General features: G+C 38.5%; 17 protein-coding genes and 1 non-coding gene across 18 annotated transcripts; 13 read left to right on the forward strand and 5 right to left on the reverse strand.

Moving 5' to 3' along the window:
- Positions 1 to 968: 968 nt before the first annotated feature.
- NESG_01160 (uncharacterized protein) lies at positions 969 to 1205 on the forward strand (the record flags this gene model as incomplete). The annotated part of the gene is made up of 1 exon (XM_053048798.1): positions 969 to 1205. One exon carries the CDS (start codon positions 969 to 971, stop codon positions 1203 to 1205), a length of 237 nt encoding a protein of 78 aa, XP_052904603.1.
- A 130-nt stretch (positions 1206 to 1335) lies between these two features.
- Positions 1336 to 3081, forward strand: NESG_01161 (uncharacterized protein; the record flags this gene model as incomplete). Its single annotated transcript, XM_053048799.1, has 1 exon — positions 1336 to 3081. One exon carries the CDS (start codon positions 1336 to 1338, stop codon positions 3079 to 3081), a length of 1746 nt encoding a protein of 581 aa, XP_052904604.1.
- A 1018-nt stretch (positions 3082 to 4099) lies between these two features.
- On the forward strand, positions 4100 to 4264 carry NESG_01162 (uncharacterized protein; the record flags this gene model as incomplete). Its single annotated transcript, XM_053048800.1, has 1 exon — positions 4100 to 4264. The coding sequence occupies one exon, from the start codon at positions 4100 to 4102 to the stop codon at positions 4262 to 4264; it is 165 nt and encodes a 54-aa protein (XP_052904605.1).
- A 114-nt stretch (positions 4265 to 4378) lies between these two features.
- Positions 4379 to 7060, forward strand: NESG_01163 (uncharacterized protein; the record flags this gene model as incomplete). Its single annotated transcript, XM_053048801.1, has 1 exon — positions 4379 to 7060. One exon carries the CDS (start codon positions 4379 to 4381, stop codon positions 7058 to 7060), a length of 2682 nt encoding a protein of 893 aa, XP_052904606.1.
- A 198-nt stretch (positions 7061 to 7258) lies between these two features.
- NESG_01164 (uncharacterized protein) lies at positions 7259 to 9421 on the forward strand (the record flags this gene model as incomplete). Its single annotated transcript, XM_053048802.1, has 1 exon — positions 7259 to 9421. The coding sequence occupies one exon, from the start codon at positions 7259 to 7261 to the stop codon at positions 9419 to 9421; it is 2163 nt and encodes a 720-aa protein (XP_052904607.1).
- A 530-nt stretch (positions 9422 to 9951) lies between these two features.
- On the reverse strand, positions 9952 to 10794 carry NESG_01165 (uncharacterized protein; the record flags this gene model as incomplete). Its single annotated transcript, XM_053048803.1, has 1 exon — positions 9952 to 10794. The coding sequence occupies one exon, from the start codon at positions 10792 to 10794 to the stop codon at positions 9952 to 9954; it is 843 nt and encodes a 280-aa protein (XP_052904608.1).
- Positions 10795 to 10919: 125 nt separating this feature from the next.
- Positions 10920 to 13199, forward strand: NESG_01166 (uncharacterized protein; the record flags this gene model as incomplete). Its single annotated transcript, XM_053048804.1, has 1 exon — positions 10920 to 13199. The coding sequence occupies one exon, from the start codon at positions 10920 to 10922 to the stop codon at positions 13197 to 13199; it is 2280 nt and encodes a 759-aa protein (XP_052904609.1).
- Positions 13200 to 13852: 653 nt separating this feature from the next.
- On the forward strand, positions 13853 to 15115 carry NESG_01167 (uncharacterized protein; the record flags this gene model as incomplete). Its single annotated transcript, XM_053048805.1, has 1 exon — positions 13853 to 15115. The coding sequence occupies one exon, from the start codon at positions 13853 to 13855 to the stop codon at positions 15113 to 15115; it is 1263 nt and encodes a 420-aa protein (XP_052904610.1).
- Positions 15116 to 15952: 837 nt separating this feature from the next.
- On the forward strand, positions 15953 to 16025 carry NESG_01168. Its single transcript has one exon. It is a non-coding gene; the product is annotated as a tRNA-Lys (tRNA).
- A 34-nt stretch (positions 16026 to 16059) lies between these two features.
- Positions 16060 to 17778, forward strand: NESG_01169 (uncharacterized protein; the record flags this gene model as incomplete). The annotated part of the gene is made up of 1 exon (XM_053048806.1): positions 16060 to 17778. The coding sequence occupies one exon, from the start codon at positions 16060 to 16062 to the stop codon at positions 17776 to 17778; it is 1719 nt and encodes a 572-aa protein (XP_052904611.1).
- Positions 17779 to 17815: 37 nt separating this feature from the next.
- On the forward strand, positions 17816 to 19564 carry NESG_01170 (uncharacterized protein; the record flags this gene model as incomplete). Its single annotated transcript, XM_053048807.1, has 1 exon — positions 17816 to 19564. One exon carries the CDS (start codon positions 17816 to 17818, stop codon positions 19562 to 19564), a length of 1749 nt encoding a protein of 582 aa, XP_052904612.1.
- A 424-nt stretch (positions 19565 to 19988) lies between these two features.
- On the forward strand, positions 19989 to 21722 carry NESG_01171 (uncharacterized protein; the record flags this gene model as incomplete). Its single annotated transcript, XM_053048808.1, has 1 exon — positions 19989 to 21722. One exon carries the CDS (start codon positions 19989 to 19991, stop codon positions 21720 to 21722), a length of 1734 nt encoding a protein of 577 aa, XP_052904613.1.
- Positions 21723 to 22377: 655 nt separating this feature from the next.
- On the reverse strand, positions 22378 to 23166 carry NESG_01172 (uncharacterized protein; the record flags this gene model as incomplete). Its single annotated transcript, XM_053048809.1, has 1 exon — positions 22378 to 23166. One exon carries the CDS (start codon positions 23164 to 23166, stop codon positions 22378 to 22380), a length of 789 nt encoding a protein of 262 aa, XP_052904614.1.
- Positions 23167 to 23194: 28 nt separating this feature from the next.
- NESG_01173 (uncharacterized protein) lies at positions 23195 to 24115 on the reverse strand (the record flags this gene model as incomplete). The annotated part of the gene is made up of 1 exon (XM_053048810.1): positions 23195 to 24115. One exon carries the CDS (start codon positions 24113 to 24115, stop codon positions 23195 to 23197), a length of 921 nt encoding a protein of 306 aa, XP_052904615.1.
- A 54-nt stretch (positions 24116 to 24169) lies between these two features.
- Positions 24170 to 24328, forward strand: NESG_01174 (uncharacterized protein; the record flags this gene model as incomplete). The annotated part of the gene is made up of 1 exon (XM_053048811.1): positions 24170 to 24328. One exon carries the CDS (start codon positions 24170 to 24172, stop codon positions 24326 to 24328), a length of 159 nt encoding a protein of 52 aa, XP_052904616.1.
- A 503-nt stretch (positions 24329 to 24831) lies between these two features.
- NESG_01175 (uncharacterized protein) lies at positions 24832 to 25281 on the reverse strand (the record flags this gene model as incomplete). The annotated part of the gene is made up of 1 exon (XM_053048812.1): positions 24832 to 25281. The coding sequence occupies one exon, from the start codon at positions 25279 to 25281 to the stop codon at positions 24832 to 24834; it is 450 nt and encodes a 149-aa protein (XP_052904617.1).
- A 604-nt stretch (positions 25282 to 25885) lies between these two features.
- Positions 25886 to 26167, forward strand: NESG_01176 (uncharacterized protein; the record flags this gene model as incomplete). Its single annotated transcript, XM_053048813.1, has 1 exon — positions 25886 to 26167. The coding sequence occupies one exon, from the start codon at positions 25886 to 25888 to the stop codon at positions 26165 to 26167; it is 282 nt and encodes a 93-aa protein (XP_052904618.1).
- Positions 26168 to 26613: 446 nt separating this feature from the next.
- NESG_01177 (uncharacterized protein) lies at positions 26614 to 27978 on the reverse strand (the record flags this gene model as incomplete). Its single annotated transcript, XM_053048814.1, has 1 exon — positions 26614 to 27978. A coding segment is annotated over one exon (1365 nt), but the record flags the coding sequence as incomplete, so codon positions are not given.

Below are 27978 nucleotides of genomic sequence, written 5' to 3' on the forward strand. Positions count from 1 at the left end.
TGTGAAAACTCATTGAATCGTTTATAGAATTCCTGCACTTTTCTGGCGTAGTCTAAGGCACGATAGCCTGCATTTTAAAACACTGCAAGAAAACAAACACAAAGGTCTAGAATGCTGTCTTTGTATGCCATCAGGCCACAAGAGGCCAGCTATCCCAAGGTGCAGTATAGCTCTCTCATAGAACCTGAACTCTATTTGTTTTCGGGTTAGTGGCAAGCTTACATCAAAAAACAAATAGAATGATTACTATGCAGAAATGAAGAGTGAAATATCTGTTTCTCTGTAATGTAGAATATAAATACTAAATTATTTCTATCTAGAAAGTCATTCTAGAGTTATAGCAGTAGTACAATAGAGTAATTATTTAAACGATCAGCTGCCTTGATTTAAATCATCTTCTGGTCTATATGAAAATAAAAATAGTTGTGATTTTGCTTGTTGCATTTACTTGTTTATTCCGCATGGATCTTGGGTTGTTTCTGGATCTCATGTGCATTTTAATTTAAAGAAGCTAGGAGTTTATTGAAACTTTCACTTTTGTGGATTTACGCATACTATTAAAATAATGCACTCTATAGCATGCCTTACTCAAATAGATTACTCTGAAAATAGACCAATGCCTTTAAATACAGCTGCAGAATCTTAATACAGCGAGCTATACTGGGAATCATAGCTTTAATTTCTAGGCAATCTGCAAAAGCTGCATATACTAATATAATGAGAATCTGCAAAGTGCATTGTTAAAAGACAGAGCTTCTGCTTGAGCATGGTTTCTGAGTAGATTGGTGATGCTGCTATAATACTCCGCTCTTATTATAAATTGACCTTAGAAGGTGCATGATTATTACTGTATACCTATTACATGTGTTATATTGTCTGTATAGTGCTGTCAGTCTCCTTCTATCGATCTATTTGTTTGTTGTGCCAATAAAAAATTCTAGCTATAGCCAGTGCATATGTTTATTCATATGGAAGATAGAGAGATTGGAAATTTGGATGGGTTTAATGATGTGTACTCTCAGGAAGCAAGGCTGCACGGAACATTAGTTTACACAGGAAAGAGGCTGAAGTCAAAGCCATACTCATCAAATGGGTATCCTGGGAAGAGTTCTATCTCATACGAGTATGTTACTTACAACGAGCCCTTTTCAGCTCGCACAGTCATTTTTAAAATTCCAATGAGCCATCTTAGAAAAAGAGAATAAATATAGTTTATGTTCTAACTCCTTAATTATCCTGTTTACCATATAGTGTCTGTGCATTTGGATTAGACGTTGTTCGCTCATTCTATTTATCCAATTGAAACATATTCGTAACTGACCAATAGGCTAGTGCATGGCTATAAATAATATCCGGCATATTTACGGAGAAATGGGTCTTATGGACAAAATTACAGAAGTAGCAAAGAACTCGGAGAAAAACAATAAAAACACTGAGGAGAAGGAGAAACAGACAGCAGACAGTGCACCTGACGCGCAAAAAAGTCAGCCCCAGAAGTTGAATGAGGCTGCCGGAAACAGCACAGCGACTAATAAGCCAAGCGAAATGGATGTGATAAACAGTATATCCGAAAAGCCTGCGCCATCAAAATCACTGAAGGAGAAGCTAAAAGCATCAGAAAGCGGTGTCGAGGTACATAGCGCAGGCACAGGTATGGAGGGCGGACTTAGCATCTCTGAAAAGAGACATGATATTGTCAAGCCATCTGTATCCTCAAGCAGCAGTAAAGATGCGCATGATCCAATGAGTCTAGTCAATAAAGGCACAGAGGAAATTAATCCTTCTCATGAGACATCTCTAAAGGGCGGGCTTGAAAATAAAACCTCTAGCTCAGATGTTAACTCTGGTAAGATTCATGCACCTATTGACTCGTTTACCGTTTCAGGCGGCCTGGGATCCGGAATTGCAGAAAACATCAAAAAAAAGAAACACGGCAACGTAGAGAGCACGCAGAGCAAGCCAATTGTAGTTGATACAAACTCTGGCTATACAGAAAAATCTCATAAATCAAAGGATGATTTTGATACATCATTTGTAGAGCATTCCCACAAGAACAAGCACTCTACAGATGAAACAAAGGATAAGGCAGAGCCAGCTGCATCTTCACAGCCTTTAAATCCTTTGGCAAAAAGCACTGAGGTCACGGGCGCTCAGCCAGGAAGGGTTGCTGGGCTAGTCTCTCTAAACAATGCAAACAGCGCTACCAGTGCAAATGTGCCGCCAACTCCAAGAAATAAGCCAACAGATCCCGTTTTAAACAAAGGGCCTTCAACTTCTAGCCAAATTCCAGAAAGCAAAGAATGCGCAGCACCCCTAGCTGCAAGTGGAGCAGTCCTTGGCGCTGGTGCGGCCACCAATCAGACAGCCCCAGCTGTTTCTGCACCCTCTAACCAGGCTAGTGTCGCTGGCTCTACCATCAACAAGGAAGTAACTACAAGAAATGAAATTAGCAACACAGAGAATGGAAGGGTAGCCACTCGGGAGATAGAAGAAAAGACAACAACCGAGAAAGCAGTGCCAATTAGCAAGACAGAAGCAGCAGCACTAGGAATTGTTGGGGCTTCTGCTATTGGTGCCTCTGCTGTGGGCGCTTCTACCAATGGTACTTCTGCCGTAGGCGCTTCTACCAATGGTACTTCTACCGCTGGTACCTCTGCCGTAGGCGCAGGCAACCCTGCATCTCAGCAGCCATCCGCACAGACAAGCGATCAAAACCGAAGGTATGAATCTAAGCCCGAGGCTGCCAGCGATTCATCACTTACACTGGATAGAAATAATGGGAAAATTCTCTACGAAGCAGATATCTACAAGAAAAGATATTTTCTTCAATTTCTTTGGACAAAAAGGCACTTCACCCTCTCTAAGGACGGTATTATAAAATACTACAGAAATATTAATGGAAGAAGGCGAGGCGAGTTTGATATAGACGAGTACTTCATGTCATTTAAGCCCACAGAAGTTAAGCGAGGAAAATATCCTTATAGAATTACTTTAGTTAGTGACAAGTGCGATGACTTAGGATTTGAAACGAAAGAGCAGAGAGACGAGTTTTTGTTTTGGCTAAAAAAGGCTGCTGAATAAATCCTTTTTACTATATTTTATATTATATTTTCTTGTGCTTAATTTAGTCATTAGAGTGCTTTGTATGACAATCTGGCTATATATCCTTGCAGTGTATCTATGTTTTAGCACAGATTTCTACTCGTTATAGGCCAATTACACTTATACTAAACCATTCAAGCCATTTGGAGCTTTTAGGATTCATTGTATGTACACTTGTTAAAATATACGAATAGAATTCTAATTGAACAATTTTTATAACTAGTCTGTATACTTCAATAAAATTGCTAAATCTAAACCAAGATGTTTAAGAGGTCAATTTTTTGAATAAATACTAAAGTTTAGTAGTGTCTCTGTAGTATGCAATATAGGGGCATTACCCAAAAGCTTTATTTCTACCACGGAGCTACAGCTAATAGAAATAAATTCAATAATTGGCTTAAGTAATCAGTCTGTTACGATCTCATTAGAGGATTGGTTTTCATCGGAATATAAAGAATGAGCCACCCTCTTTTGAGAAAAGTAGTCTTCTTTTAGAAAGTATATTTGTTTATGGTGCGTTCTTTTTATTTCTAAGCCCTTCTATTTCTATGCACATATTTTAAAAAAACAAAGTATATATTTTTATACTACAGCAATTATTTTAGTGGACAGTTTTTAGCAATAAAAAGGCAATAGGCAGCGAAAATCAAAAAAGTGACACAAACCAGAGAACCATGAATAAGGAAGCACCACAAGAAACTAGCTTATTAAATATTCTTAAAATCATAGCACGATTCAATAAAGAACGAAACGAATGTGTATAGACAAAAAATATGCATGAGCTAACATGGGGTTTATGTTCATTCAGGCTTTATGACATTCAGAGACAAAAAGATGTTTTTATTACATGTAGCATACTAAACACAAAGTACTTTATAATATTTTCAGTGCACAGACATAACTATCAAAATTTATCGAATTTGGGCAAAGAATATATGCATACATCTCTCTAATATAATTTGCAATTAATTTAAGAGGCATTTTTCTTTGGAGAGTAATGGCTATTGGCGACTATGCTCTTTCTAGGGGAAATGTCTCAACGATAATTTCTGGCAGACTAAAGAATATGATTTGTCATACACACATTGGGCAAATAACTGAGCTATTAAAATGCATAATGGCATCAGACTACTGGACGCTTATAAGCGAAATTGTCCTATAGATGTGCAGAGCAAAAATAACATATTTATATAGATCAGTAGCTAGCTCTTCTAGCATGATGCAAAGTAGTATTCTAAATCAGGTAAAAAGAAAATCTTTTTCTGTTTTATATTTAATGAAACACCGGATAATTATGCACCTTCTAGTGATGCATGGTATTTTCGCACGACTCAGCATTGAAAACATAATGAAAATCCACGAACTGCAGATAGATGGCGCCTCTGGGCTTACTATCAACCCGGACGGCCCTCTTACCCCGCTGCGCGGCTACATTGGCTACCGTAATGGATACGTCTATAACAAACGATTTTTCTCCGCAGAAATAGAAACAAGCTACTCCATGGCAAAGAAAAAAGTCCTCAGAGAGGGCACGGTAGACTATGAATTCACAAGAAAGCCTGTTGACGACGGAGTGTACAAAGACTTAGCTGAAAAGTCACCAACCGGCAAGTATCTTAGCACATACCACTCCATGCTCATAAAGATGTTTCCGTCTGCTGATGGGAACTTTTCCATTGAGGCAGGAAGGCCAAATGCACTCACAAACTTCCTAAGAGCAGAGCACGTCAGAAAAGACACAAAGTACATTTTTGCCGCCCTGCTGCTTCTCTCAGAGGGGATTGACGTTAAAATAGCAGTAGACCCCACAGGAGAAAAAAATAGGCTTGTGATAAAGAGCAAGAAATGTGCCGAGAAGGTGTTTGTGGACGTAGAGATGCACATGGCAGGCATAGATCCATTTACTAAAGAGCACAAGAAGGATATTTACCAAAGTGAAGTGACGGGAATTGTCAACTTCTTTCTGCAGTGCAGAGTCAATCCACTGCTAAAGAGAGGAGGCGAGTTTGCAGAGCCAGCCAGCATAGAAGAGTTTGAGAGCGGCAAATTTCTGAACAGTATAGGCTTCCTCATACAGACATACATATACGAGTTCATCGATACTGTGCAGGCGTACAAGGAATTTGTGCATGCCGTGCACGAGCTGCTGGTTGACCAAATGACCACAGAAAGTAGCAGCGGAAAAAAGAAGGGAAAGAAGGACCGGATATTTGACAGGTTCTTTCTGCAAAAGGACTCCAATGGCGCAGAGATGAAATACATTAAGCCCTTTTACGAGCTCGCAAAGATCATGGATAAAGATATGACATTCCCCTTCTGTGACTCCAGTCAGCTGCCAGTGTACACTAAAATACCGCGGTATAAACTGGATAAGACTGGCTTTGAAGAAGAGGAGTCCCTAAGCTACAGTGACTGTGTAGAGTCTGCCCTTCTTGGGCTATTCTGCTGTCTGGCGTATAACCCAGAGAAAAGAGAGTACCAAACAAGCCACATGGGAGATAAAATAAGCGATGAACTAAGGGACTTCTTTAAAAGCTATCCTGCGCCAGTGGAAGTTGTTGACCATGAAATGCACAAGCAATGGAGCAGGGTTGTTTCTTGCTTAAAGAACGACAAGATTGACTACAAGCACCCAAAAAATGAACTTCTCTCTGGAGCTGCAAATATATTTCTAGCAATTGCAGGAATAACTGGACAAGAAGATGACATACTAGATCTAGTTGAGAGTATAGAAAATGCGTGCAGGCTACAAAAGTTAGAGAACGAACATATAGATTATATCACAGATAAAATTCAGTTGATTATTACATCGCTCTCTTATAACAAGAATGTAGTAGTGAGCTGCGGTAACATAGATTTTTGGATAAGATCAAGTGGCAAGGAAGATCTTTTCTTTCAAATCGATATTATCTACGGATTTGACGATAAAAAGCATGGGATTTCTCTATATATAAACAGCGGGCATGCTTCTTTGAGAATTCTTCAGCTATCCTCTATACCTGCACATATTAAAAACAAGTATGAAGAAATTAGAAAAATATGTTGTAAAGAAGAGAACTACATGACATGCGCCATTGGTCAGTATATTGAGAGAAGCTTAGAAGAGTTAAAAAATTCAGATGCAGAAAACGAAAGTTATAATCTATCGAAATACAAGCAGATTTTAGATTTAGGGCATGAGAACATATCTAAGATATTCTTGCAGGGAAGGCTTACTGATATTGACTGCAAGTCCTTTATTATAAAGAACTTTATAATATACTCTGCAGACAAGAACTTAGGCTTAGATGACCCTGCAATACGCATTACTGCTAATATTCTGGGGTCTGTCCCACTGAATGACCCTGCTACCCGACGTAAAATAATGCAAAGCTTTTATTTCCATCCAAACTGGCAGAATTACTATCCAAAGCTTGGGTTTGCACCATCAAAGTGCCTACCAGAGGCATACATGGATAGCAATGATTTATATAACACATATGTGGATATACTGGCGCGCCAATCAGCATATCTCGCCAGCAAATGCATGTATACCTATTTAAGGGCACCTATAGCGGATGGCAGTACTCATTGTTTATTTAAAAGGCTATCCTTATATGCATATTTATTTAATCATATAGCAGAGGAAGGCCAAATAGAATATCTGGAAAGTATTCAATATGCACTTGAAGAAACCAAGAAGCCCTTGGACGCTAAGGATCTTAACTATATATATCTTGTCTGGTTTATTTCTGCATGCAATGAGTACGCAGACTATACAGAGTTGATTGAGAAAACATATGGATTTATACACATTGACAGTCTGTCTATGAATGAAAAAAAAGAGCTAAGAGCATACTACACAGAAAAAGTTGTTTATGTGCTAGAGAATAGAAAAAGAGTTTTCTGCTTTAAATACAACAGAACCAGTATGGAGAACTATGAAAAGGTGCTAAACTACTTTAAATCATTCCATTAGAGTAGACCTAGAATATTTAGAATAAATAGACACGTAGCCTATATACAGAGTATTCTTTCTTAGAGAAAATGATTATTGGCATGATATGTATATCGTAGAGCCAGAAAAATTGCTTTTTGCTCTCAGGACAGAAAGCCACAATAGAATGTAGTTTTTATTCGTTATTTAAATAAGTAAAATATTTTCATCACAAAATTAATGAAGCATATAAAGAGAGTGATCATTGCAAAAGTAGTTTTTTTTGCATTTGTGCTTCTAGCAGCATCTGTGCAGGCAGCAAATGGTATGTACAACTTATTATTATCAAAAGAATCTGAAGAGTGTTTGTACAAGTGCATTGAGCAAATAGATTTCGAAATGCTCGAAAAAAGAGATCCCTGGCTGTACAATATTGTATGCGCAAATGAGGTAAATAATATATTTAGAGTGGCAGCAGCCATGAAGTACTGCAAGAATGAATCAATATGTCCACAGGCATTGGATAATATGAATGAAGAAGTATTATCCAATATAATCAATGAAAAGGGCTATGATGTGTTCTTGATTAAACTTATTACTAGTCAAGCTATGGAGAATGTTGATGTAGAAAACCCAATCTACGGGTTTATGACAATTGATATAAAATTATCAGATAAACTTAAGGAGTTAATTAACTCTGGATGTTTATACGAGTCATTCCAAGAAGTCTATATGCCTGTGTCTCTTAGTAAGACAACTGATTTTTTCATGCTACTGTACATGCACGTTGTACTCAACACAGACATTATTCAGAATACTTTAGATAAAGAGCTCATGGATAGAAGTCTATACAACCTTGGCAAGCTAGTTGACACCATGAAAGAAGAAAAACTAAGCTACATCTTGGAGTTTGGGTTTAAAAAATTTAACGAATATATTCAGCCAAATGACAACCCAAATAACAATAACAATCAAAACCTAGAAAAGATTAATAGATATAAAGCAATTCACAGTGCACTGAACACTACGCCATATGAATACTCTAGCGTATACTTAAAACATGCTAATGATAGATTTTCATTAGATAAAATACTGAAAGATGACAGAATAGGCGCACAGCACTCTTATAACCTTCGATTCCTAGACTATTTGCATCCAATTGTAAGACTATCTTTATTGCACAACCTAGAGATAAGAATAATAGAAAAAAACAGAAATTTAACCCATATATTTGATGCTGTGCATGACAAAAATAACTATGTAAGCAATGAGATAGAAGACACTACACCTCCTGAAAATCTAGATAAATTAATAATCCAGCTGGCTTCAGTTGATTACGAGACTGCCGCTGATATTATATCGTTAGATAATGCACTTCTTATCTCAGAGTGCAATGAGATATATGTGGAGGTATCTCAGGAAGACATAAAGTATCTTAAGCTTATTGTGGCGGGAATGCTGCCAGGCAAGATCATATACATTATCCACCCAAATGAGCCGATACTAACCAATCTAAAAACAGGGAAACAAGAGACAGTAGATGATATAATAGATCTATACGAGGCAAGAGAAATACCAACAAATAGGATAGTTGCACTTCCACAAAATTTTCATATAATAGGCCAACTGTTAATACTTCTAACGAATTACTCATATAAAGGCTATTTTGGGCCCTTGTTAGCAATTCTAATATCTTTAGTGGCATACATGAGGATGGTTTCTCTTGCTTTTAATGGTTTAGATACAAACTATATGTGGTTATATAGATTTATATCTGGTGTTTTCTTACTCGGATACATCGTAGATTGGGTGCCACTGCTTACCCAGACATCAGATGGGTTTAAGTACATTGTTATATGCAGAGTCTTATACGCTGTATTTGGGCTGGCTGCTGTGGCTGGATTATTATTTACCTTTAAGAAAAAGACATATGGCTCAAATACTGTTAAAATGCAAAATAGAAGAACCGCTGTTAAAAAAATCTTCTTATGCCTGTGCTGGTTACTTTGGACGCTAATTGTAGGAATACTCATATTTGGGTCACTTGACATGAAGACATGCCTTATTTACAGCAAACTATTTACAATCTTGGCAACATACATTTATATACTTTCCGCATGCCTGTCATATATAGATCGTGACATTTTAAATCGTCTAATTAGACCGAATTTCTTTATCCCTATTGACTTTAGACAAGAATGTATTCAATTCTTTAGAACAAGAATAATGACTGACACTTTTATCAATACTCTGATACTTAAAACCATGCTAGCTACTTTACTTGGATCAATCGTGATATTTACTGTCTTTTTGATTTCAATTCCTACGCAAAATATTCAGCAACATTTACAATTTGTATTTTCTAGAAGTAGTAATTGTATTCCTGTTGATATGGTTCAATAATAATTAAATATATTCTTCTACATTTCAGCTGCTTAGTTTTTCAGTTTCTTTTCTCGTTTCCTTTGAAAGAGCGCAGCCAATGCTATACCCAAATTTCTCTTTGGAAAACTAGTGCTTGCCGTATATTTACACCTCCCATTGCTTTTATATTAACTCACGTGCGTATGTGTGAACTAGTGGTGCAACTTATTCTGCTATTTGTTTATTTGAAAGAATCCAGTATACCCCACATAAATACTATTTTTAAGAATTTAATAGACATTCAGGCCCACTCTAAAAATATAAAGACCATAGGTGCTGCAGAACTAGAAAAGGCCATGGGCGCTGCCTGAATATTCAGGAAATTCTGCAAATGACACCCCAATGCAGGGTCAAATACTGGCTGCCTCTGGAAAGCATATTCACAAAGGCACCATTACTAAACTCTTTAAGATAATAATCATTCCGGACATATCAGAAGTGGATTCAATCAGTGATATAATATAGAATATAGATACGTGAACTCGCATTTGTTGGTTATAGAACATTTATTAAAGCGCACCTAGGTAGGTAAGGATGTATCGTGATGCTGTGGCATACGCACTCCTCCACTCCTCACTTCTCATTCCATCATATATTATTGAGGCTATTTTAAGAGGGCCTTCTAACTCTTCTTTGTTTTCTACATCTAAATTCTGGATGATCTTGACTCTTTCCATAATTGTGTATGTGTCCATTAATAATCCAAGCAAGCCCACCATGTACTCCATTGTACCGGTAGTCTTTCTCTTCTCCGGTATATATAACAGATCACAGTTATTCTCATGTATAAATATGCTATCCCTGTTGAGCACAGGATGATTGAGTGACATACTTATTGCTAATAGTTTATTCACAACTGTCAGCCTCTGTTTAACTGTCATTTTTTGGGTTATATCATAGATGGGCACTAGCTGATCTGATATCTGGAACAGGCCCTGCCGTATTTTAAGGGACTTATCCACTTCAGTCACTGCCTGTGCCATGCAGCTAGCATACCGTATTTTTTTGACAGCTGTGTTTGTAGTGATCGTATGAGTATCTTTGGAGTACACCTCCATAGGAATAACCCCATCTTCTACATCCATTAAATACACTACTTTGATGAAGGACGGACATAATGACATGTAGCTGAGCATACTTTGTACTGGTAAAGGTTTATTTCTTACGATAACTTTTGTTTTAGGAGCTGCCCCCTGCAGGAACCCTAAAGTCTCTAACGAAACTCTTTTAATCTCATCATGCTTTGCCTCTTTGGTGTTGTATGGCCGGATTGTCTCCGTCCATGTCTCTGGCGCGCGCCTTTTGCTGGTCTGTATTGTGTGTTCCTTCTGAAATGCCATTACTTTCTTCATACCCAAAAACAAAAGAAGAAATTTATAGCCCTTGGAATTTACCAAAATGGAAGATTTCCTTTTCTAGAAAATTATTTCTTCTGGAAATAATTATTTCATATACAGTGCAAATTTGTGCAAAGAAAATGTCTGGAAAGAAAAAACAGAAGCTGCTTGAGAAATACTTGGAAAAGAAGCAGAGACAAAAAGAGCGAGATTCTTTGGTTGAGCAACTGAAAGTATTGCAAAGCAAGTCGCAGGAAATAAAGTCCTGCACTCTTACATCTTCCAGCCTGCTGGTGCGGCGCAAAAAAACAGTTGCAAAAACAGATAAAAAGACAGCAGCTGAGAAAGCAGAAGAGCCCAGCACTAAAGACCAAGCTGTCTCAACTGCAGAGCCAGTTACACCAGAGAGCGAGGACACAAAGATGTCCATATCTGACCTTCTGAAAACTGTCAGCAGTGAGCAGCTATGTGACGGAGTTATATGGAAAAAAGCGGAAAAAAGAAAACTTTTGTCTGACAGCGAAAATGACGAGATCTCTCACACAGTGAAGCAGAGTAAGCCAGACGTGGCTGCGAAGCTTATAAAGACGAACAAGGTGCACTCAAAGAACAGAGAGATAGCAAGCACTCTTCCAATAACCCACATGGAAGACGAAATTGTCTCTTCCGTGAAGAACAACCACATCACAATCATTACAGGAGGAACAGGAACAGGGAAATCAACACAGGTACCCCAGTTCTTATACGAGAATGGGCTGGCAGAGCACAAGAAGATATGTATTACGCAGCCAAGGCGAGTGTCAGCATATGCAGTTGCGAATAGAATATCCCAGGAGCAGAACCAGGGAATAGGAGGTGTCTGCGGGTACAGAATGCGATACGACACAAAGGCATGTGACTCCACAAAAATTCTTGTTCTAACAGAAGGGGTTCTGCTGCAGGAGCTATCAGATGACCCGTTCCTGTCAGAGTATTCTGTTATAGTTTTAGATGAAGTCCATGAAAGGTCTCTGCACCAGGACACAATACTTCTTGTTCTGTCTAAGCTGGTGGCTAAGACAAATATAAGGCTTGTGCTAATGAGCGCATCAATAACAGATGAATATGTGGCAGCAGTAGCAAGCATATCAGGCGCTAAAATAAACAAAGTGCAGATTGAAACCCAGATGCATAGCGTGGAGATACACCACCTTCCACTGCGGGCGTACAACTATCTGGATGAATTAAAAAGAAGAGTAGAGTCACTTGATGAAGAAGATGGATCTATCCTGGCATTTGTATCGACAAAGGAAGAGACAGAAAGAGTGCGGGAAGAGCTGCAGATGAACAACAAAGAAGTATACTCTTTGCACAGTGATACGACAGAAGAGGCGCAGAAGCTAATCCTGGGCAGCTCTAATGTTGTCATAGTAGCAACAAATGTGGCAGAAACCTCTCTGACTCTTCCAGACGTAAAGTACGTTATTGATGGAGGGCGAGAGGTGCAGAAGAAGTACAACTACAGTACAAACACGTATACGTACAGTACTGTGCTTATTTCAAAGGAAAGTGCCAATCAGCGAAGAGGCAGAACCGGAAGAGTTGGCAATGGAGTGTGCTATCGGGTGTACACTACAGTGGAATATGAAAAAATGGGCAGTAATAGAGAGCCTGAAATTGAGAGAGAGCGGGTGCTTCCAATGGTGTCTGCGCTTTTGAAGGCTGGAATGCGCCCAAGTAGAATCGCAAGGGTCCAATGCATCACTGCACCTCCACTCACCGCCATAGACACAGAGCTGGAGACTCTTAAAAGGCTTTCAATTGTAACAGAAGAAGAACTAACCTCATTTGGAAAGAAGTGCCTCTCCCTGCCTATTAGCCCTATGCTAGGCGCGGCCTTGTTGCAGGCGTACAGCAAGTCGCACAGCAATCTAGACTGCATGCTGAATATCATTGTGTCCATTGAGACATACAATGCTAAGAAAGTGCACTACATCCCAAATTATATCCCAAATACTAAGACATATATTGAAACTCTTTCAAGGCCTGCAACGCACACACAGAATAGAACAAAGCTTGCAAGGCACATTCTCAAAGCATTTAATAAGCTCCTTGAATGTGGAGAGAATAGCTCGTCCAACACTAGTGCTATAGATGTAGATGCAACAGTGAAAAAAGCACTCAGCCAGAGCATTAATACTATTGATGCTGATATTGGAATAGCATGCGGAAAGATACTTGCATGGTGCTTTGCTTCTAATATTATCACCGCATACAAAGGAAAGTACTACTACATGGAAAAGGAAGTAAGAGTGCGCAGCCCTCTTCCTGAGATACTCTCAGATACTCCTGTCCCAATTGTGTGCCACTCTGTTGTACATCCTGACTTAGAGGACGCCCAGAAAATAGCTATGGTTTGCTCTGTTATCTCTGAATATTAAATGAACATTAGACATGCAGGCAGCGCATAGTCCAAATATAGTTAATAAAAACCAATAACACTAGAGCTATCAGATACCAGTGTCCACAAAGGCACAGTTTCACTTCTCCTTGTACTTACAGAATTATTCTCTTTCTATTTGTCTCTGCTATAAGTGTGCATGCAGAAGCCTAAAAATGAAAAGCTTTCATTCTCAGCCTTAAAAATATAAACCATGCAGGTCTTCAATAAATAAGCACACTTACTTTAATTAGAATATCAATTAAGAAAAACACACAATATATGTACATGAATAAAGCATTTAAAATAACACACGCAGTGCATGCAGAAAATATTAACATTTAAAATCCACACTATAAAGTAATAGACAAAGGGATCAGCTCTACTTGAATATGCCAAAAATTAGAGCATTATTGAGGTTGCAGTACCTGCAATAGACGCATAGTTAAAGGCACATAGAATAATTTAGCTGAAAACAAAGCTAAAGCCAGTGTCTTGTTAGCCAGATGCAATAAAGCCAAAAACAAGATCAAAACGACAAGTAATACAGCAGAAGACAGAAGAATACAAGGAATAAAATACATAAAGAGCGCACACAAATTTATAATACTCTAAAATCAAATGACTTTTTCTTAAAAACTTTTTACACTACACATGAATACAACAGAAAAAGATTCTACAACACTCAAGCCAAAAAGAACATGCAAATACAATATAGAAGACAAATTAGATTATTATGCCGCTTTAAAAAGAACATTTACAAAGCACCAATATATATTGAATAATTTGAATAAAAATAATCAACTCAAAGAACTAGCATCGAATATTTTTATAATTCGAGCCATCCACGAGCTTAGTCAGAATGAAAAAAAGGACATGCTGGATACCGACGAGCTAACAGGCAACAAAATGATAAAGGCATTCAATGACACCGTGAATATCATAGATGACCTGTCAATGGTAGAACACGTGCTTGCATCACAGGAGGCCATAGACAAGTACTATGAGTTTCTTAATACGTACCATCTCTCTGAAATGCTTAGGATTCCTGAAGTATTTGAGTTTCTCCTATACGACATGCGCACTGGCTTAAAGGACCAGCCTGACAGAGGTAGTATAAAAAACAACAATATATTCAGCTATAAATACCTCTTTGCAAAAGACAAAGAAGCAAGATCTATACTGAGCATAGCAATAGAAGCAATTAGAAAATATGGAGGGAATTTAGCAATATCCAATGAACGGGGGGAAGTTGTACCAAATCTTAAGAATATTCCAATTACAGAAAAGGAGATCTTTTGCCTGCAGGAGTTTCTGAGTAACACGGCTACACAGACATTATTATCCCCTATTCAATACCTTGAAGAGAGCATTCTAATAAAAACAAGGGACAACAGTGGGTACCGCGGCTTTAAGCCATTTATTGGAGAGTTATTCTCCTTTCTGCGGCCTGATGGGCCTCCTGTCTGCATTGATACTCTGCTCACGCAGATGTGCAACATGGCAGAGATATTAAAGAGGTTTAATGATGATGGAGATAATGCGGTCTTTGAGTGGTACATGCACTCGTACATCCCTAAGATACACAACCACTTAATATGTACTGCAAACCAAATGGAAATATGCAGCTACAAAGAGCGCATGGAGAATTGCCTAATTACCATGGCAGAAAAAGTAAAAGAAGGGGGGCTTATTGGAAGAAGCAAAAATGACCCGTCTTTTTTGCATATATTCATAGGAAAGCTTGAAGAGAGGGTGGCATTTGCAGCACATATCATATCGCGGTTTGCCAGGTTCATTTACAATATGGACCTTCTCCTGCTTATTTTCCTAATTTGCATTATTCTGTGCATATGCTCCGTGGTTCTAATATGCATATATCCAGAGGTCCTGCAAAGATCATACATAGGGCAGTAGCCAAAATACAAAATATATTTCTGTGTCTCTTAAAGAACTTTCATGAACTGTCTACTGAAATACGTTAAACACAAAAAGGCATATACATAATTGTACAATCTATTACTCACTTATATACAAGACGCCAAATAAATACATATCAGTAACTGTGTCCATTCTATGCATATACTGGTGTCTACCTGTCATGCAATAATCTTGCATATTTTAATATTCTCTTTCTGCTTCAGCCCACTATAGGCATACACAGAAGAAATTAAATAATCCCCAAGAAAATAAATAATTTCCCATAAAGAGACAAAATCAGAATAAACTAATATATACTATACACCCACATGTACTGCACAAATACGAATGAAAACATAAATAGCTGGATAATTTAGCTTATTCTCTCAGATAAACCATACACACTCCGCAAAGACATCTCATCTAAAATAGCACAAACATATATATGTACACACAGTGTGGCTTATATCCATGCAGGTCCTGCATGCGCACATAGTTTCACTTGAGCAAGCACATGACTAAAGCCCAAATATAATATTTTTATTTTTTCACCAGAAATTGCAAGTGCAAGCCACTAGACTGAATATAAATAGCAGGGGCATTCCCCATAAGATTTCCAAAATGCACAGCATGCATGCAATATGAAATAAATGGTCTCCCATCAAAATACATACTATAAAAAGGCTATACAATTTCCTAATATTATCGCATTACTGCAGCACATATTCTTTACCTAGGGCCTTTCTGCGTGCCACATATCAGTAGGGTTTGGAGGCAGAAGGAAAAAGAGTCTGGTTTATATCCGGATAGAGCGTGATGAATCAATACATATGTACCCGGTTAGCTCAGTCGGTAGAGCATCAGACTCTTAATCTGAGGGCCGCGGGTTCGAGTCCCGTACTGGGTGTTTTTTTGTAAATATTATTCTTTTTTTATTTTGCATGGCAGAAGTTGCAGAGCACCGGACAGAAGAATACACGCTAGAGTTACTTTGCGGAAATGAAGAGCCAAAGAAGGTGAATTTTATTGGGGAGCTGTGCACGATTGGTACAGTAAGCACAGCAGACGTGAAACTTACACACTCTGAGGCACTGGAGTGTATAATTGATTACAAGAAAAACACTCTGCGCGTTGCCTCTGGGAAGATTAAAATGAACGGAGAAATAATTACGACAGAAGTAAAGATACACTACCCGTGCATTATTGAGGCAGCTGAAAGACTCTTTAGAATAACGAAAACCGTGACGGAAATAAAGAAAGAAAAGGAAGTTAAGCGCATGCCAGCATACCCAATAATACGGCAGGAAATTGTTGAGATGGAGGAAATAGCAGAGCATGACTCTGATGGGTTCTATCGGTCTGATGAAAGTTTTAGCAACGACATGAAAAACAAGACATACACAATAGATGGAAGCACAAAGGATGAAATATGGGAGAATCTGTCGCTAAGCGGGCTGAATATGCAAGACCTTCCTGGCGTGCAGGAGAACACCCAGCAGATAATGAACCAATTTCGGGATCTGGTAATGGAGCTGGATGGAGAGTCCGAGGACACAGACAAAGAGCTGGAGCCAGAGATGCACTCTGATGATATTAAGAGGGAAGAGGAGGAGAGACTCCAGAAAATGAAGGAGGCTGAGTGTATTGAGGAAGAGAGTACTCTAACTGCTGCAAAGGAGGACACAACCCAGACTGAGATGCCCTGTGAAGAAACACAGATAGAAATGTGCCAGGAAGATGCTTTAGAGTCAACTGAGCATGTGGTTGAGTCTGTTGTTGAGCTGCAGAATCTGCAGGCAAAAGAGGATCCAATGCAGGCAGAGGACACAACGTACAATATGTCCAGAATAAGCATATTTGAGGGCATCCCGTATGAGCCAAACACGGCCTCACAGGAACCGGCTGCAGAGGAGGAAAATATACAGGCAGGAGCACGCTGCATGGATACAGACAAGAAGGAATTTTCCTCAAACGATTTAGAGAAACCAACTGCAGAAGTTCCGCAGGAAGTGCAGGCCCAGGAGGAAGTGCCTGCAGTTGAGGAGACACAGATAGAGACACCTGCAGAAATTGCTCAGGATGAAGATATCTGCACTACTGAGAATGCTCAAGACACTAGCGTAAACGGCTCTGCACCAGAAGACCCTAAGGAGACCTCTGCAAATACAGCAGAAGATCTAGGCATAGAACAGACAGTGCAAGAGAACATTGTAGATGAGCTAGAGGTAGACCAGGAAGTGGATGATAAATCTGCTGTCTCAGAGATGCCTTGCGCCATTGATGAGCACACCCTCATTGAACAGTCTGTGCCTGCAGAAGCTGAACAGCCAGAAGAAAAGACAGATGCAGCTACTGAGCGTCCTGCAGACCAGTCCATCTTGAATAGTTGCCCAGTAAAGGAAGAGCCTATTGCCGTTTGCCAAAATGCACAGGAAGAGACTGAAGAGAACATGGACACATCTGCTGCTGTGGAAAGGCCTGAGACTACTGTTCTTCCCCCAAGCACTCCGCACAGATCGATCAGAAGGGCATCCATTTCCCACCAGATGATAATCCAGCAGCAGAACAGCCTGGCTGAAAAAGAAGATTCTTTGCCAGAACCAAAGAAGAAAAGAAAAACATCTGCAAAGAAGCAGAAGAAACAGAGGAAAGGAAAATAAAATAATTAAATTAAAAATTAAAATTGTTTTAATTACAATGCTGCAGACACTCGCTACAGCACCCTTCGTTTTCCCTCTTCTATTCGGGTTCCGCCTCATAAACTCCGCCTTGATGAAGACCCATTTCGAGCCTGACGAGTATTTTCAGTCTGTGGAGGTAGCCATGTCGGTTATTCTCAATAAGAAGGTGTATACCTGGGAGTGGTTCTTTGGCGTTAGGTCATTCGTGTACGTGTGCCTATTCATGGTGCCTTTGAAGATATTCCACAGCTCCTCCATGTACATTGACAGACTTATCAGGACATACTCCTCAAATGGACACAATGACGGACTGGTGTTTATGGCGTACGCACCATATTTGGTGAAGGCAGTGACAGCATGCATCTCTGCAATTGGTGACTACAGCACCATCATGTCATACAAGATTCTGTATAACGTGCAGTCTGGTGTGCCAACAGAGATAATAATCACGACTCTTCTGAATATTGGGCTGTGGCTATATTCCACTCGCTCTCATATTAACTCATTTGAGTCTTCAATTAGCATATACATATTCTACAGGCTGCTTAGCAGTGGTCAGTGCAAAGACAAAAACAAAAAGATTATATCCCATCTTATAAGCGTATTCCTATCCGTGTTTATGATATACCTTAGGCCCACCTCCATTCTTACCATATCCTGTGCCTGGATGCACTCTGCATACCAGGAAATACTTTCTTTTGACAAGGCCTGGAGAAGCAAGGAGAAACAGGTAAAGAATGTGCTCAGATACGCACATGTATACTTGCAGCACAGCCGGATTATTAGTCTGCCAAATATTCTATCTGGAATATGTGCACTTGCAGCGTGCATCCTTGTTGACTCTTTGTTCTATAAGGAGTTTGTCTGCAGCATGGTTGAGTTCTACAGAATCAACATGAAGTACAAAGTGTCTCACCTGTTTGGAACACTTCCCTTCATGTATGTCTTCTTTTTCTTGTCTGTTTTGCTTGGGGGATACACAGGCATGCTTGTCATTAGCATGCTGAGCCCAGAGTACAACTGGCGAGCTATACAGATGATATGCCCCATGGTGTATCTGATTGCTCACGGGCTGATTGCCCACAAGGAAATGCGCTTCTTGCTGCCGATCCTTCCCTTCCTGAATATAATTATCGCACAGGAGCTTAAGAAGCTGGGAAGTTCACTTTCAGACGGGAAGGCCTCCGGGAAATATCCGCAGAAAAAGAAGAGTTCTTTCTTTTCAAGCCCTGGGAATGTAAGCATCCTTAAGAGACTTGTCTTTTCAAAGTACGTCTTCATTGGGAACTTCATTATAGGAATACTCATAGGGCTAGATCACCAGAATATATCCAGACCCATTGACTACCTCAGGAGCGAGTGCTACTTTAGACTGTCAAGGAAAGATGCCCCAATATTTGTGCTAAACACGTTTACACCGTACATGCTTCCCCTGACTACTCACCTGGGCCATAAAAGAGTCATCACGCGATCCTTGGATAATAACCCGAATATTCTTCCCATGATAGAGGCACTGCAAAGAAAAAAGAGATTCCAGAGCCCAGAGTACAAGCTGCGAATAGAAGAGCATGATACAGCAAAGTCCTGCATGGTAGACAATATTATGCTGCTGGGGCCACACGACTATCACTACATTGTCATAAACAGCGAATACACCAAGGAGTTTGAGGAAAAGCTGCCTGAGTTTGTAAAAGTGCATGAATCTGTCCATAAAAGAATTCCATCCTATGAGAGCGTAGCTATATACAAGCAGGCCTTTAGATGAATCTTGCCAGCCTGTTTATTCCATGGGCCCTGCTCCAAATAAAAGAGATCGCAGACAGCATCTAAATAAACTGTACAATTTGCGATAGTCTTTCTTTTTTTCCATTCCAAAGCACTGCGAACTACTAGATTTATTAGAGATACGTACACTACATTTTAATTCTTATGCAAATAAATTGGAGATAAAAGTGTTTTTCATACGCTGCAAGAAGTCATTATATTTAATGCATATGTGCTGTATGCAATATGGCATGCACAGAGACAGAAGAAACTGCAGAAAAGAAAAAGTGTCCATAGAAGGATATGTTATCTTTAATTACAAAAATTAAGAAAAGATCTAAATGTTTATGTCAAAATTAATGACAGACAAGTTTCTTTTAATCTAACACAATCTATTTAAATGCTTTATTCGAAAACTTTTATTCATGGGGCGTACATATACAGTTAACAATGAAATGAATTGTTATGCACAAGGTAGCTCAGTGCATAAAACCGAAAATCCTGCAGTATATGACTATGAAGCTGCTCAAGTATTTAAAGAGCAGCCAGAGCATAGTGAACTGAATGATGTCAGAGACAAAAAATACATATCTGGTATAAATTTATTTATAACTGTGGTTAGCTCTATGGTGGGGGCTGGGGTTATCTTCTTGTACACTGCGTTTGCTAATGGCGGGTTTCTTTCCTTTCTGTGTGCTACAATTCTTTCTTCTGTGAGTATACTGAGTGTTACTCAATGTGTTTACCACAGATACCAATCCTGCATTAGTGATGAAAGAGAAAGAGGCATTGTATTCTCAAAGCAGGTCACGTTTATCTGGATGGTAAACCCAAGCTCTGAAGCCATCAAGCATATAATTACATTTCTGTTATTTTTAAAGACTACAGTGCCTTTAGTTGTGTACCAGTCTCTTATTATAAAATGGCTGTACAGCATAATTGAAGTTGGCATGCGACTGGCAGGTGGGTCATCAGGGGCTGAATTGATGTGCAAGATAGTCGTGTGTGGAGGGATTTTCTTTATGTTCTGGAAATATCTTGTGCAAAGAGCGCCTGGGGACAGCCGAGTCATGCAAAGAATATCTGTGTGTGCTTGCTTTTCATTGCTAATTCTTCTATCAATAATTGTGATGTTGCGTATAATGGTAATTTCTCCACCTAAAGACTTAGAGCCCATTACACTACTCGCGTTCATGGTGGGAAGGAAATTCTCTTTGCAGGAATTCATTGGTTCTGTTTCAATTGCTTCATTCGGGTTCAATCCGCAGCACAATCTTCCTGTTTACTTAGTAAGAACCAAGCTAGACAGCAAAACATCAATGAACATACCTATTATTAGAGGGATATTTTTGGTTTATATTGTAACAGGCCTTATTGGAATTTTAGGATGTTTTTTGGCATACACAAACCGGTTCAATCAAGTAGGAAAGAATATCTTCTTCATAATGGAGGACATCATGAACTACACAGATCCAGAAGCAAACACAAATATTGGCATTTACATTGAGCTGATTCTTGTGGTGTTTAAGCTAGCAATTAGTCTGATCCTTCTATGCGCATTTATATGGCAGTCATATTCCTCTAGGAAGCTGGTTGTTGATACGTATTTGCGGCTGGCATACACTCCAGAGGGAGAAAGCAAGTTTGATCCATTCTTCTACATCCGCAAGATAGGACAGAATAGGATTATTGCAAAATGCGCTTCTTCATTCGCAAATGCATGCAGGTGGATTAGCTCAAAAATACCACTGCGTGTAAAAAAAGGTCTATCCACTCTAATAGGTCTAAACACAGAAAAAAGTAGTGATTTACCAGAGCTTACACGAGAGATATATCTACGGTATATCATTGGGTCAGCTATATTTGCAGGCACTGCAGCTATTGTCCTGTTGGATGCTCAGCTGACATACATTATTCAGCTGTTTACATCATTAGTTACTTCATGCATTTCCTTTCTCATTCCCACTATTCTTGTGATAGCCAACAAGCACATCACTAATAAACACGGAAAGTCTTGGTATGACTATGCTTCAATTATCATCATGGGTTTGGGTTTTACACTTCTAACTGGAAGCGGATTTGCTCAACTATACTATACATTAGTTCCAAGCACACAAGACCTGCCCATTCCACCACAAAATGTAACAGGCTCAGTGTAATGCATTAATTAAGAAATAATCCTAGTGCGACTATTTCTTTTTGAGCTATAAAGTGTAGTATCTAGTAGAGCAGAACTACCGCATTTTCATTGGTTGTCTGAAATCATTTGCTATTTACACTGTTCTCCTGTGAAATAGTAATTTTCAAGCTGAAAAACAGTGCAAGCAACTTCAAGTGACTGACTAGGCTTGTTTTTGGATTTTATATTTATAAGTTGCAAGAGTCATTACAAAATAAAATACACATTACTAAATTAGTCTTTATTGTGCTGGCATGCTGCATGCATGGATTCCTATTTTTTGCATGCAGTGCATATATCTGGCTGTCTTCTGCTAAATTGAAATATATTTGAAAATTGTTCATAAAACTAGCCCTTCGAGAAAGCTTTCATGCGCTTATTTATCCCTGCCAATGACTGTGACTGTTTGTATTGACAAAAAAGAGCTGCTTTATTTGGACACGGATATAACAGGTATGTGTTAACCAGAATAGTATTAATTTTGTGTATTGTGCGTGTGCTATTCTGGGTCACTTGATATTTCTTCTTGTTTTGACTTTATTTTAATACGCACAGAAGAATGTGCTTGTGCAGTAGAAAGTGATACAAATATATATCGGTTGGGAAGAAGCAGAGACAGCATGATTTGTATCTGTTTATTTAAATAACTTGAATATCTTTGTGGTATACCCAACTACAATTAGCCCAATGGTAAAAAGTAGCAACAGGCTAAGCAATTTGAGACCCTTTCGTCTTCTTCTTTTTACTGTCATACTTTCTATGTTTTGGTTGAGACCTTCAGTTCTTTTTATAGAGAGATAGGATGCGTTTTGGATTGGCTTTAGGTAGGTGCCTGATATTGTAAGAGTGTTTTGCAGCTGCCGGGATAGAATTTCTAGCTCTTTTATGTCTTCAAGTAGTTTTGTGATATTTTTGTTCTTCTCCAGAGCATCTTCGATCTGCATGGCTTTTCTGTCACTTGAGCCAAAGGTATTCTTTATTAGCTCTTTTCCTGCTGGGCCGCTTGCTATTTTCTCGAGTTCTTCTGAGGTTGCTTCTGGATTTGCGATTAAATACTGCTCCCTCAGCCGTTCGTGCTCTTTGCTGAGTCTTTTCAGCTTTTCAGCTGAGAATGCTTTGATTATTCTGTTGGTTCTTTCTGTCAGCCCCTCAATATGGTGCTGCTTCTGATTGGTGAGTGAGCTCTTTGACTTTTCCAATAGCTGCTCTATCTGCTTTGTCACATCAAGCACTTGCGTGTTAAATGCTTCTGTGATTTCCGCTTGCTCTTTGACTAGCTGCTTGTACTCGGCTCCTCTGCTCACAAGATAGTCGTGTGCTGCAGTGTACTCAATGTATATTCTGCCTGCCTCCTCTATCCCATTATTTATTTCCTGGACTGTGTCAAGGAATCTGTTAAATTTTTCGCTACCCGCGCCATCCATTTGCATAATTCCCCTACTTTTCCTTTATTTATTCTAAATCCAATGAACAGATTGGTGATCTTGCCTCAGGGGAAATAGCAAGCAATTTCTGAATAATTTGAATTATCTTCACAGGAACATGCGGAAGAGAGGGTGTTCGGCAGGAACTTGGAAAGAACCCATTAACCATGACAAACAGAACCACCCCGCATGACCAGGAGTCTGCCAGAAATCCATTATACACTCCTCCTTTCCGGGCCTCTGGGGACGCATAATTTATGGAGCCACCATACGACTCAACTAAGCCATTCTTCAATGACTTCTGTGCTAGACCAAAGTCTATCAGCTTAATTTGCATCCTGCTATTTATCATGATATTTTCTGGCTTAATATCCAGATGACATATCCTGTTTACATGCAAGTACTTTATGGCATCTGCAAGCTCTCTAAAGATCTTCAATGCAAGCCCAGCTGGAAGTATCTTATTTTTCTTTATAAGAAAGAATAAGTCTGTTCCTTTGAAGTACTCTAAATATATGGTGACTGTGCTCAGGAAGGTCTTTGCTCCAATGTACTTTATGATGCTCTTGTGTCTGAGAAGTGGAAGAATCTGTGTTTCATTCTTTGCTTGGCTCTGATTTTCTGGAATTCTTGTGCTAATGATTTTAATAACCATTTGCTGCTGTGTGCTTGTGTGTACGCCCAGAAATACATGTGAATTCCTGTTGCTGCTTATACTGTACAGTATGCGGGTTTTTGAGAAAATATCTGGAGCATCGTCTGTATCAAGCATCCTAATGAATCGGCCTGGCAGTATGTGCGATTTTGTAAGAGGGACCGGAGATGAAATGCTCCTAGCAAATCCATCCTTTGTATATATCTCAAAATACACCTGCCCCTCTTCTTCTATTTTCTTTGTGTTTGGGTTGCTCTGCAGTGTAATGGAACTCTGAGCTCTCTCAGACTGCATTTTTAAATTCTCTTCTAAATGTTTCAATATGCTTATTATGAAAGCTACTGAAACATGCAAGCGGAGATGGAGAAAACAGAGCAAGAGGAGAATGGGTTCGTTGAGATTACTGATAATTTGAAGATAATTGTTGGAGTTACACTTCTATTCATTCTAAATTACATGTTTGCGCTTTATGTGGAATTAAAGCCATACCAAGCTGCTCCTCTGTAGCTTCTAATAGAGTCTACTGGACAACTACAATGCCTTTATAATAGAAGTATGCACATATAATTAGTATACGCCTAGTTGCTGCATACAATCTACTATCATAATATAGCAGGATTTCTGCTAAAATTACATTCAGGCCTTTTGATAATTTTGCTTCATTTGCATTTAATAAATCTACCTCTAGTTTATGTTATACTTGCGTATTTCTTGCTGGATTTATTTTTGGTGCACTGTTTCTGCAGGAGTGCTTTTGCAAATAATATGTGACAGCCTACTTCAGTGCTTTTATACAGGAAAGGACTTAAACCCGTATATTATGCAATTAAGGACCCTACTGGTACTCGTGCATATATTTCAACAAGACAATTTTTATTTGGACAGTGTGGATTTGCACCAGAATAATTCTTGCTGTAAGCCTCTTAATGTGAATTCATATTTGCATCAGATGATTTTAAACCTCTAAATACGTCTTGATTTATTTAACACCTACCATCCAGCTGGATTCTCTATTCGTATGCTCTCCTGGATTTATTGTCTCTTTCTTTCTGTTTTTTCTTCAATTTGCTAAGCACATGGTCTACCCCTTTTGTCTTAGCTGTGTGGAGTGTCTGCATGACCTTTGCTTGCTTGCGTGAAAGATAGAATGGAGTCTTTCCTTCTTTTACTCTTTCCATCTCAGTCTCTCTGGCTTCTTTTTGCAGTCTTTTTAAGTGCAACAGCCTCTTTCTGGCCTCTACTCTTTCCAGCTGTTTTTTTACGTCTTCTCCTCTTTTCTGTTTTTCTGCTAGCTGCTCCTCTTCTTTGTCATACAGAAAGGAATATGCCTCTGCCAGATACAAAGGGTTAATTTCTCTGTTAAAGAACCTGGGATCTCTTACAATTTCATTGTCCCTTCTGTGCCTTCTTCCTCCGTCTGTGCTGGATACTTCTCTTGGTCTGTCTTTATTTCCATCCATGAGAAAACAGCAATAAAATTTTATCTAACGCTTAGTACTTCACATACACAAAGCACTGTGCATATACACGGGATACTCCCAAATACTAGATTACAGTGAGATACTTGCATTAAACTAAGCATTGTAAAGATCATTATAGAATAATCTAGAATGCTTCATAGCTAAAGCACAGCTATATATTCAGTGAATTTTCTAATAGATTTCGGCTATGATACTGTTTTTTCTTGAATTTATGTGTATCTCAGGAAATACCTGCGTACTTATTGGGCAGAGAATCCGAATATGCCGACATGCATATGGACCAATTATATTTGCATATTTCTGTGCCCAATAAATATTTGACATTAGGGTTTTATAGAAGGGGCTTTCTCTACTATAAAAAGACAAGTGAATTATATATTTATGTGACTGCTCAAAAGATGCTTCGATTTCAATGAGAAAACAATGTATATGATTGGGTATTTACCTTTACGTAATTAGAAGTAAAGTATTAGGTTTCTTATTCTTTAATCAAGATATTTATTGCACTGGATTGGGTGTGCATACTACAGCTCTATTGGTGTAAATAATATTTTGTATTTAATAACGAAATCCTTAGAAATTCATGCGAGTTCTTTCAGTTATATGCTTACTTCTTTCATTAAAACTAGTATACTCATTCGGTCTACCTTCTCCTACAGCTGCTTTAAATAAAACTGCGGATTTTGCTAGCAAAACACCACAGGGTGCGCTAGCTAGTGCTGCAGTAGGTATGGCAGCAGATGTAACAAAAGATAAAGCAGACCCAGCCAAAGATAAAGCAGGTGAAGATGCAAAGTCTGCAAATCCAAATCCGAAAGACAAAAAGGCTGCGATTGACTCTTCTAAAGAGGATGCTTCCAAATAATAAATAAGAATGTTTATAAAAAAACTCTTCATCTATGTTTATATATAGTTTGTAAATTATTTTAAATCCGTAGAGTTTTCATTAATTCACTTTAAAAAAACAGTAGCCCATTACAGCCCGAATTAAGTGAAGACCTTTTATTTTTATAGTAAAAGAATCTTCAATAAATTCTTTTGCTTAAAGGATACTTAAATTAGTTTACTATCTTCTGCATATATATACTGTTTATTCTGGTGCTAGATAGTTTAATCAGGTTAAGAATAGATCACTATGCTTTTATTTTGGATACTTTTAATAGAGCTAGAAGGGATGCAGCAACATAGCCAGGACTAAATGAACAAATAATCATCTGATGATTGTAGTAGAAAGTGATGAAATCACAAATTATGGATGGACTAATTCAACCCACCAGAATTCTATACCAAACAGTTCATTCTTTTCGTAATTTATTTATCTATGGCATTTTTTAAGAACTGTACCATCTTTTTATAGTTGTCCATACTTGTGTCACTGCCTTCTAGGCAAAAAAGACTTTTTTCTTCTTCTAGAACACATAAAGCAATGTATATGCAGTGCTTGTAATTTTTTAGTCTGTTGCTTCTGTCATGCAAATTATAACAGTCTATAAAGCTGTAAAGTATTTTAGTAATCTCCAAGGGAAGAGGAGACATTTCGCATACAAAAATGAACCAAGTAGTGTAGATAAAGTTAACATACTCTTTCTCTGTAGGCCTCACATACACTTCAAATACACCCCTAAGTTCTGTAAAACAACTTATTTTTCCTTCTTCTACTATAATATTAAAGAGCATTTTAGAGACTTCATATTCGGATAGAGAGAAAAACATATTATAATTATTTGTTTCCAGCTTTATATACGTGATGAGAGAGTCTACTGCAAGGCGTGCTGACTTCTGCTCTAGTATATATTCGTATACACCAAATAACTCTAGCTCACTGAGTTGTCCTTTTTGCACATGCTCAGATTGTGCAAACCCAAGTTTTGGATAGTACGTCTGCCAGGTGGGATGGAAATAAAAGCTTAAGATCATGCTATTTCTGGTAGCAGGGTCATTCAGTGGGACAGACCCCAGAATATTAGCAGTAATGCGTATTGCAGGGTCATCTAAGCCTAAGTTCTTGTCTGCAGAGTATATTATAAAGTTCTTTATAATAAAGGACTTGCAGTCAATATCAGTAAGCCTTCCCTGCAAGAATATCTTAGATATGTTCTCATGCCCTAAATCTAAAATCTGCTTGTATTTCGATAGATTATAACTTTCGTTTTCTGCATCTGAATTTTTTAACTCTTCTAAGCTTCTCTCAATATACTGACCAATGGCGCATGTCATGTAGTTCTCTTCTTTACAACATATTTTTCTAATTTCTTCATACTTGTTTTTAATATGTGCAGGTATAGAGGATAGCTGAAGAATTCTCAAAGAAGCATGCCCGCTGTTTATATATAGAGAAATCCCATGCTTTTTATCGTCAAATCCGTAGATAATATCGATTTGAAAGAAAAGATCTTCCTTGCCACTTGATCTTATCCAAAAATCTATGTTACCGCAGCTCACTACTACATTCTTGTTATAAGAGAGCGATGTAATAATCAACTGAATTTTATCTGTGATATAATCTATATGTTCGTTCTCTAACTTTTGTAGCCTGCACGCATTTTCTATACTCTCAACTAGATCTAGTATGTCATCTTCTTGTCCAGTTATTCCTGCAATTGCTAGAAATATATTTGCAGCTCCAGAGAGAAGTTCATTTTTTGGGTGCTTGTAGTCAATCTTGTCGTTCTTTAA

Source organism: Nematocida ausubeli, assembly GCF_000738915.1.
Source record: "Nematocida ausubeli strain ERTm6 chromosome Unknown supercont2.3, whole genome shotgun sequence".
Lineage (NCBI taxonomy): Eukaryota > Fungi > Microsporidia > Nematocida > Nematocida ausubeli.